Source organism: Condylura cristata, unplaced genomic scaffold (genome assembly GCF_000260355.1).
Source record: "Condylura cristata isolate star-nosed mole 26May11 unplaced genomic scaffold, ConCri1.0 scaffold00030, whole genome shotgun sequence".
NCBI classification, from domain to species: domain Eukaryota; kingdom Metazoa; phylum Chordata; class Mammalia; order Eulipotyphla; family Talpidae; genus Condylura; species Condylura cristata.
In genome coordinates, this window is record NW_004567131.1 from 1,285,721 (window position 1) to 1,295,155 (window position 9,435).

The following is a 9,435-nucleotide window of genomic DNA, read 5'->3' on the forward strand; positions in this document are numbered from 1 at the left end:
CTGGGTAGCTCATCAGTAGGACACTGATTATCACCAACACCTGGAAATAAGACTCAGTAGGCAGGTCACTGAGCATTAATGTTCATGCAGGTTCTAATTTTCTTTTCCAAAATTCTTAGTTGCCCCCTAGGTATATCACTTAACTATTACACTTACTATTTCTCTAAAGGAATACGTACATAGTATCTACATGGAGGAAAACTTTTCTTGATATATTAAAGCATAAGCTTGCAACCAGCTATGATTTTTTTATTTATATCACCTTATAAATTCAAAAAGTCTCTGATCAGTTTGACAGAATCTGTTCATTTTTGCCTCTATATTCATGATCTGTGGTTTATTACTTATATCGGTGTATCACAATACATTTCAAAATAAAATGTCTTAACCTTTTTTTTTATAGCTCATATGTTCATTATTTGTTCAACTCCAGAAAAATACTTACAAATACTTTAGATGCCTGATGTGATACTCTTGTAAGAGGATAGAAACATTATTGTAGAAGAATACTAGAGTAATTCACTCAACTGCATTATTCCCCTTTATTGTAGCAACTCTTGGTTATTTAGTATAAAGAGAAATCAAAAGAAAAGATATCTACAACCTTGGGTTAAGAGTACGCTGGGAATTGGTGAACTAAGCCTTATATACAGGATATAAACATATTTATACTTTATATATGTACACTGTTAGTGTTACCTATTCATTATAAATAGTAGTTTTAACTTAGACTCTACAAAAATAAGGATTTTGGATAGGCACATGCAAGCCAGTACACACAAACTTATTTATAAAACACATCTTTATGCTTTTTTGCTTGTAAATATAAATGTTGCTATTGAGCCACAGCTAAGTGATTTAAGTAAACCCCAAAGTACCCAATTAAAAGTATAAAATCTGCTTCTATCCACAGCAGCATTCAAATATTTTTTTCACCTATAAGTCTAGATAACTTCGTCGAATATCAATTATAGGAACCTATTGCATTTCTTCAGATATCCGACAGTCCTCCAGAGTAAAAGCTTCCTGTTTTTAATATGCAAACAATAGATATTTGTTAAAAACACCACTCTGGCTTTTACATTCTCATAAAAATGAACAAAATGAAGCCTGTTGCTCCCTGCCCCAGGGCTCTAGGGCGATGCAGCGAAGCCCTAATCTTAATGGTTCGCGGAGCCATCGGAACAGTCCGGGGACTGAGCGTCCACGAAAGGCTCGTTCTGCTTCTGCTCCTCCTTCATGCCGGCCGCCTGGTCCGTGATGGAGGAGAAGGACAGCTGGTCGTGCTCCATGATGTGCACCTGGTCCTCATCCTTATCCTTCTTCACATAGAACATTTTTCTGAATTTCTTCAGCTCATGGAGTTCACAGAAGGTCTCCAGAACTACCAACATGGCAATAAGGCCAAGTAGCAGGTAACCTGTGTGGGAAAATGACAGTGTCTCATGCAGTGTGTCACAGCGGAGGGTGTGTGGACCTTCATGGCCACTTTCCTAACTTTTTGGAATGTTTTGGCTTCTAAGTGTCGCAAAGTACTCACTCAAAAAAAAAAAAAAAAAATGAAGGATGACCTGACCATGCACCAACTTAGGTTATCCAGAATCTGATGGTGCATTTCTTGAGAGAAAAAAAACCAAAAACAAAAACAGAAAGCTGGGGCTGATGCAAGGAGAGCAGACATACCATACACATTAAGAGTCCCCTTGAAGGAAGGGGCCCTTCACCCCCACTTCATAATCAATGCCTCTCAAAATGCCAGCGATATTTTAGGCCAGTTCTGGCATATCATGAGGGACTAGAATGAAGTGAGGCACCTTCTTAGCACTCATTACACTCACCATTATTTGCCCTAAACAAATACATGTTTAGCATCAGAAATTACAGTTTAATCTAGAAGAACATTTCTTTAAAAAATGTAGATATTAATAAGGACATCACCAAACATTTGATCGATGACACTTAGAAGAAACAAAACAAATAACCCCAATAAAACAAAACAGTACGGCAAAAGATAGAATTAATTTTAGTGGTGAACAGAAAGCAGTACAGACAGATGTTGATTTATAATGGTGTGGCCTCTAAACCTATATAATGTTATAAATCAATGTTATGTCAGTAACTTTTTTACAAGGGCTATTTATAATTTTTGAGATGAAGCCACAAATTAAGTTTTCCCCTACATAACAGTCACTTAGGAAATAGGAGCAAGAACCATTTTTTTGAATACCTCTAGCAGCTTCTTTCCCCAAAATAGAAATAAGCTCTTGGTTCCAGCAAAGTGTCATCCCTTAGAGTCTATGATGAAAAAAAAATAGTGATTTTAAGTCATGTCTGCTATATCTAAGTGCTTTCAGGGGGAAATAAATCAGCATGGAAAAGAACAGAAAAGTGAAAGTAAAAACTCTAATAGCAAAATCTCAACTTGATGTCACCACTGTAAAATGTTTGAAAAGGATCTCCAGAAAATGATGAATTAGGGAAACTAGAATCCCTAACATAGTAGGAATAAGGGGCTGATTATCTCAGGAATGTAAAGTGCCACAGTATTCTCTTTACAATTTGGGTATTAGGTTTTGATATTAATATAGCATATTTTGGAAATAGCAATGATATTGTGAGACTGACAAATCCCCTCCTTTATCCATTACTAAGTCAAGCATTACGTATTGACAAAAATACCTAAGACTTTAGGTAAAAGCTATGGGACTTTATCCTGTCCTCGATGTAACAAATATATGTTTGGGACATTCATTTGTTTCATTCAGCACATGTAATATATAACTTGCCTTACAAACCCATGATTTCTGTAACAAATGTTAAAATTTTCTGCAAGGATCTAATATAGTATGAAAAACTGAAGGATAAAGCATAGGGCAAAATTTATGAAAAGACAACACAAGAGAAAAGTGGAACCAGCAGCCATAATTATAGAAAGGTAGTCCATGTTCTAAGTCACAAAAACATTAGTGGTAACATTTTACCTAATACAAGAAATGAAAGTCAAGATAATATTTACTTTTCTACTAAACATGCAAAAAACACCTCTATGTTGCTACTGGTCCACACCAGCCCACGAGTGCTGCACCTGTCATGCTCAGGTAATTCTGGTGAAAGTGTAAACCCTAACACTACTCAGGGAGCACTGAGCCAACATGTTCTGTGAGTTGCAAAGAGGTATGTTCACTTTGGATGAGCTAGTCTACTTTTTCTAAAGCTATCAAAGTAGGAAAAATGTAAACGCACAAAAATATTTACTGCAGTCTTTTGGTATAAAACCATCAATTTGAAAGCAATCTAAAAATTCAGCAATAGAGGCATGGTTAGATTATGGTAGAGATACTAGGTAGAATAATAAATATAAAAAATATTATGGTAACTAGAGGAAATAGGAAATCATCCTTGCAACCACTTCGTAAAATTTACTGAACTTGTATTATAGCAGTCATTCGCTGTTCAAAATATATCTTGAGTGGGCTCATAGCTTAATAGAAGTATTTAAGTACATACAGTTCCACTAATAAGCAGTTTGTAAGGTTAAGACTACAAGAAAGGGCCAGACAGACTGTCTGCCTGAATATCCATCTACTATGATTTTTCAGAAGGCATGCCACAGTTGGACCTTAAAGATGTCTGAGAAAACTATTATATTATTTTTAAAAAAAGATAATTAAATAAATAAGTAGTTTATCTAAAAAAAAAATGCTTGAGAAGGCAGAAATAAAAACTGGATGAATCAATACCAATGACACAAGCTTCTGAGTCTTGAAAAGATACATTAAGAAATAAATTTTCTTGAAAATACATTACTAAGTTTTCTATGATATCATACCAAATGTTTAAATAATATTTAAAAGTGATAAATCTATGGTCCTATAATGTCTGTTGTCCACATATAAAATTCTAAAGTTAACATATACAACTTTTTGAGAAAAAAACTACATGGATAAATGAGATAGGCAAGTAAGATCAGCCATAGCTGTAAGATTTTCTTGGTAAATTAAAGAACATGATTGATAGTAAGAGGCTACACCTGAGTCCTTGTTTACTTGAATTTAAAATATTTAATAATAAAGCAGAGCAACTGTTGTTAAAGTGAAAGCTGGTTTTCAAATATATTCTGTATATTTATACTTTAGAACGCCTCTATTACTAGAAAGAAATTGGGCAGTAATTTTGAGATGGCTGGGGGAGAAAAGTCTATAATAAGATTGATATTCAGGATTTTGAAGGAAGCCATGATTAAATGAAATAACTATGAGAAGAGCAAACTGAAAGCTTAATCAGGATAAAAGCCATCAGGGCTTCACGAGTCGCCACGCCCGTGAGACTGACAACACATCACCCAAAGGCGCAGTCTGACCGCCATACTCACATGTGATCCCGATCTTATAGAGCTCTCTGAATTTCTGATTGTAGCCTTCTCCAGGAACATAATCCCCCAGACCGATGGTGCTCAGGGAAATGAAGCAAAAATAAAATGATTCCAGGAAGTTCCAGTCTTCCTCCAGGACAGAGAACACGGCCGCCGGGATGAAGAAGAAGCAGGACACAGTGACAAACCCGAGGAGGACAGCGTGGACAATGGCGACCACCTGCTTGGAGAAGCCCCAGCGAAGGTGGAAGTAGAGGACAGGCCTGCGGGTGACGTGGATGGTGACACGCTGGACCACAGCTGTCAGGAACAGGAGGGTGAAGGGGATGCCGATGACTGAGTAGATGATGCAGAAGGCCTTACCGCCGTCGGACAAGGGCACAGTGTGGCCATAGCCTGCGAGGTAAGGAGGCAAGATGGTGAAGAGAAAGGAGTAGAAACATTTTTAAGCAACGTATGTCTGCTGTCTACAACTATTTAACAGCAGAGCCGGTCTTGAGGTCTGAGCCCTCAAAGGCGCTCATAGAAGTACCAGGGAAATAAAAGTTAAGGGCCGATGTCATGCAGCTGGTAAGTCCTACTCTTTATAAAGTCCTACCGGCGCCTTCCTAAATTATAAAAAAGATCACATTGACTTTAATAATTTTAAATAATTATTTGTACATATAGATAGAGCTTCTAACAGAAAAGAAAAACTGAAATATCATAATTTTAAAATACAAATGTTCATAAACATTAAGTATGAATTAATAAGAGGTGATTAAACTGAAAAAAAATATGTTGCTTGATTATCTGATTAAATGACACATTAGAAAGTGTAATTTTCACCCTTTACCATTTCTCTAGGTTCCAGGATACCTAGCTAAGTTCCACCAAAAAAAAAAAGAGAAAGAACAAACATGACAAAGTACGAGAGCCCATGGTTTATTTTCCACTAGGTTTCAGTGATTCCCAAATGCAGCCAGCTCAAGAGGCTCTTCACCAACACAGGTCAGCAAGAGCCGAGCCAAGCATGAGCCTTGACACACTGTTCTAAAATCTCAATTTTATCCTGAGACTAACATGTCTGAACAAGTTAATTTGCAAAAAGCCAATGAAGTATTTTTTTATGAAATCAGATCCTGCGAAAAACTTCACATAGGCGATTATAATGGAAAAGCATTTAAAACATCTGATTTCTAAAATATATCCTGCTTAAAAGTAAGTAACTCTGAACAAGCTCCACGCCAGATCCCTCCAGGCTCTGCTTTGTACTTGTTCCCAGGAAGGGCTCAGATACACGTGGTCACTAAAGAGCCTGGAAAAATAATTATTTAAAATTATTAAAGTCACTGTGATTTTTTTTTATAATGTAGGATGTGAAACCCAAGCAATTCAGAAAAGTCTAATATATCAGTGTATTATTTGAATTTTAGCTTTGAAACTAATGATTATTATTATGACTTAAAAATATAGCAGTTACCAGATAATATTTACAGGTATTGCTATAAATTTAACATAAATTAATTGGCCTAGTGAGACTATGGTAATGATTTTCCTAAAAGTCAAGAAGAAAAATCTAGTATATACCGTGCTGAGCAAATGCTCAAAAGCTCAGCTGATCAGACCAAAATTATTTATTTATGGTTTTCTATATTTGTTTTTTTCCTAGAAAATCTTATGTAGACTACATTACATAGAGAAAGAAATACATAAAATGTTGGGCTTCTAACAAAGAGGCACAATGCAGGACTCCCTTGATTTCCTTTATAGCACCTGCCACTAATAGACATTGGATTAATACATATTGAGGGAATGAATATTTTCATGAATTAATAACAGAACATGTTAAAAGATTTGCTCAGTCCTGGTGTGCTTTAACTGCTTCCGCTTCTCCAATACCTTCATCTTAACGGTTGCATGACATCCGCCCTTAACTTTTATTGCCATCGTACTTCTATGAGCACCTTTGAGGGATCAGACCTCAAGACTGGCTCTGCTGTTAAATAGGTGTAAAGTCCTCCCAGCCACGCACAGCTGCAGTGCAGCCTCAGCACATCAGCCAGGGGTTCCCTGGGCTACAGGGAGCACCTGGGACCCGCTGAAATTGTATGTGACTGTATAGCCACACACATATGCATTTTTCTGTGGTGAGACCCCAAAGCTTAGACTCTAGAAAAGATTAAGAACCATTGCTCTGTTGTTCTGAAACTCCAGTTCTGAGACCATTTAGTCATTTCACTCCAGCTACTCCTGGAGTGTGTGAGTAGGAGTAACCAGAGCAGGAAAGATGGAGAAAAGTGTGCCCAGTCACACTCGTGCAACAAAGAAGGCAGGAGAAGTCAGATGTTCATTGTTGAAAAACTAGAGAGACAGGAGCTTGTTGAGTAAAATGGCCCACCTCACAGAAGGCTGGTTCCAATCACAGTTGCAATATAGGCTAGGCTTTAAGGAGAAAATTCTAATGGGCAAAATATCTGGAAATAGAACCTGAAACTGGAGTTTTATTTAGCCATAAGAAAGTCAATTAGAGGGCCCTCCCTGGTGGTGCAAGGGGTTAGGACACACCATTGGAAGTGAGCCGCAGCCACTTCAGTGCGAGTTGATCCCCGCCCCAGAGGTGACCCACATGGCGCGGCAGACCTCTCCTGTCACGCCTGCTGCTCCCCTCAGCAGTGTGCTTCGTTGATCTGCCAGTTCTGCTCCCCGCTCTGTCTCTGGTGAATCCTATCACCCTCCATATCTCTGGCCTGTACCCCAGTTCTGTATGAATAAATAAATAAATCTTTAAAAAAATGTGATTCACAAAGTTGGTTGTGAATTTGCAGCTAAAAGTACTAGCAGACAAAAGTGTTTTCAAGCAGAGTTGGCAAAGGAGAGATTTAAAACTTTGGCAAGGCTCTGTGGAGGAAATAGATGATTAGGGGATTCAATTAGACTAGATAAAAGCCTTTAAAGTCCATGATTTTATTATGTTTTCATAGCATTTTTATAAACTATCTTTACTAAAAGAGGAACAGCTCTTTCGCACAGGCCACTTCTTCTGTACCATCTGTTCCAACAAATTATATAAATTTGGTTTCAGTAGAGGGAAAAGGAAATTTCTAGTTTTAAAATATTTAGGGTCTAATTTACTCTCAAATGATGATAGTTCTTTTTATTAAAATGTTAACTAAAACTCCATTTACTAAAATGTTTTCTCTAACCGACAGAGATAATCATCATTACAAGACTCACGGAGTTCTTGCATTTTTATGTCAATTATATGTTCCTAAGAGATTAAAAATCACCATGTGTAGATGCTTGCTGAAAGTCAGCTTCTTTCACTGGTGTGTACATAAACAATTTTTGTTAAAGGAAAGTAAAATGTAAAATTCACATCTCATTTTTCGTCTGCACACTTTTGGTGCAAGCCTTACTGGGAAAAACACAACAGTTCTTTTGCAAAAGACACTTTAATGCACCCAGCAGAAACCTTCAGTCCTACTGAATTTTAATGAAGTGGTGAATAATTTATTCAAGCTTGGTCAGTTGAACCCCCAGGTAAATCATAGAGCAAAGCTCATTTTAAATCTTATAATCACATTAAATCCACTACAACTATGGAAGAATTCAGCAAAATGCTAATAAACCTTATATAATTGGTGCCCTTCAAATATTCCTAAGGCTCTTTCTATAATTTGGTGACCCAAGAGATTGAACATAAAGTTTTCTGAAAAAACTGATTTAAAAAATTTAGGCTCCTGAGATGGAAGTCCCATCTACAGATTTTCCAGCCTCCAGTGCCATAGATGCTTGCTAAAGGGGCTGAGCATACCTGTAGGGTGCACAGGTGTGTCTGTGTAATGGGGGGGGGTGGTTCTTACTGTGCCAGTCTGAGAGGTCTGGCACAGTTTCAATTTGGCTACTGGGACTATAGCAGCCTTGACAAGGTGCTCAGTAACGTCTCACTAGGGGTACCAAACTGGACATGGCCCTGGGTTCTTCCAATAGTCATGTCCTCCTGAATGAAGTCCAAGAGAATCTGTGTGGGCTCCTATTTAGTAGAGACAGCCACTGAGACACAACTCCTCACCTCCCAGATATTTTAGAGAGTACCGCTTACCAGAACCTCTTATTGTAACCTGAACTACAAATAGTCTCATTCATTAATATTACTTAGAATGATATGGTCCATTAGGTTACATTTTCCACTAAGTTTACTTAATACATTTTTTTTAAGATTTATTTATTTATGCATACAGACCCCATGTGCGTCACTTCCGGGGCTGCAGAGAGAACTTGTGCTGAAGTGGCTTTAGCTTCTCAGTGCTGTGTTTACCCACTGCGCCACCAGGGAGGGCCCAATACATTTTTTTTTTTTTTAAAGCTACCAAAAAATATTCTTCACTTGTTTGAAATCAACCTAAGTAAAGATACTGAAATGAATCCCACTGTTTCCTCTTTTGTAAACTGACTTAAGTTTGCAGCCTCGACTTTATTCACTATTTCTTTCACCAGACTGTAAGTCCCTTAGGAGGGATATATGTCCTTCTCAGCTACAACTCCTAAGCTCTTTGGCCACACTGCTAATCAGTTAACACTGGGGCTCAGTGACTGCAAATTTGGTGAGAGTTGTACCAGAAACTCACACTGTGGCACTGACAGGCATTAGATCAAGTTGACAATGCCACTCTAACCTTATCTTTTATTTGAAATAAGATTTCATTCCACAGCTTCAATAAAAGGTTAATTTCTAGATACTGGCAGTGACAGGTACTCATAATTCCCTTTGTCACAGTAACACTTTTTAAATACCTGCAGATGGACAAACTGTTCATCTTCATGTTATCTACATGTTAGGGAATGGACAGCTTCTGTGACTTTGCTTATAAAAGGAATCTGTTTATCGGTGGTGGTGGTGGTGGGGGATCTCAAGGGAGGCCTAAACTAGATCACATAAAACTCTGAAAGACTGAAAGTGGGCCAAGTCCAGTATATGTGACAGAGCAGGCACAGCTGGCCAGGGGTGACAGAGGTAGATAAGTCATGGGAGGTGCAAGTAGTCCATGCAAAAGAAGTCACCTTTATTTAATGACTTCTGT

The 9,435-nt window shown here is 37.7% G+C and overlaps 1 protein-coding gene across 1 annotated transcript in view; it reads right to left on the reverse strand.

The window, feature by feature from the left end:
• Positions 1-240: 240 nt before the first annotated feature.
• The window catches only part of KCNK1 (potassium channel, two pore domain subfamily K, member 1), a 52,530-nt gene continuing 43,335 nt past the window's right edge, over positions 241-9,435 (reverse strand). Inside the window, exons 2-3 of the mRNA XM_004691128.2 lie at positions 4,373-4,768; positions 241-1,420 (exon numbers count right to left, since the gene is read on the reverse strand). Of these exons, the coding sequence (XP_004691185.1) occupies positions 1,161-1,420; positions 4,373-4,768 (656 nt within the window). The 3' untranslated portion in view covers positions 241-1,160. The remainder of the gene's footprint in view (positions 1,421-4,372; positions 4,769-9,435) is intronic.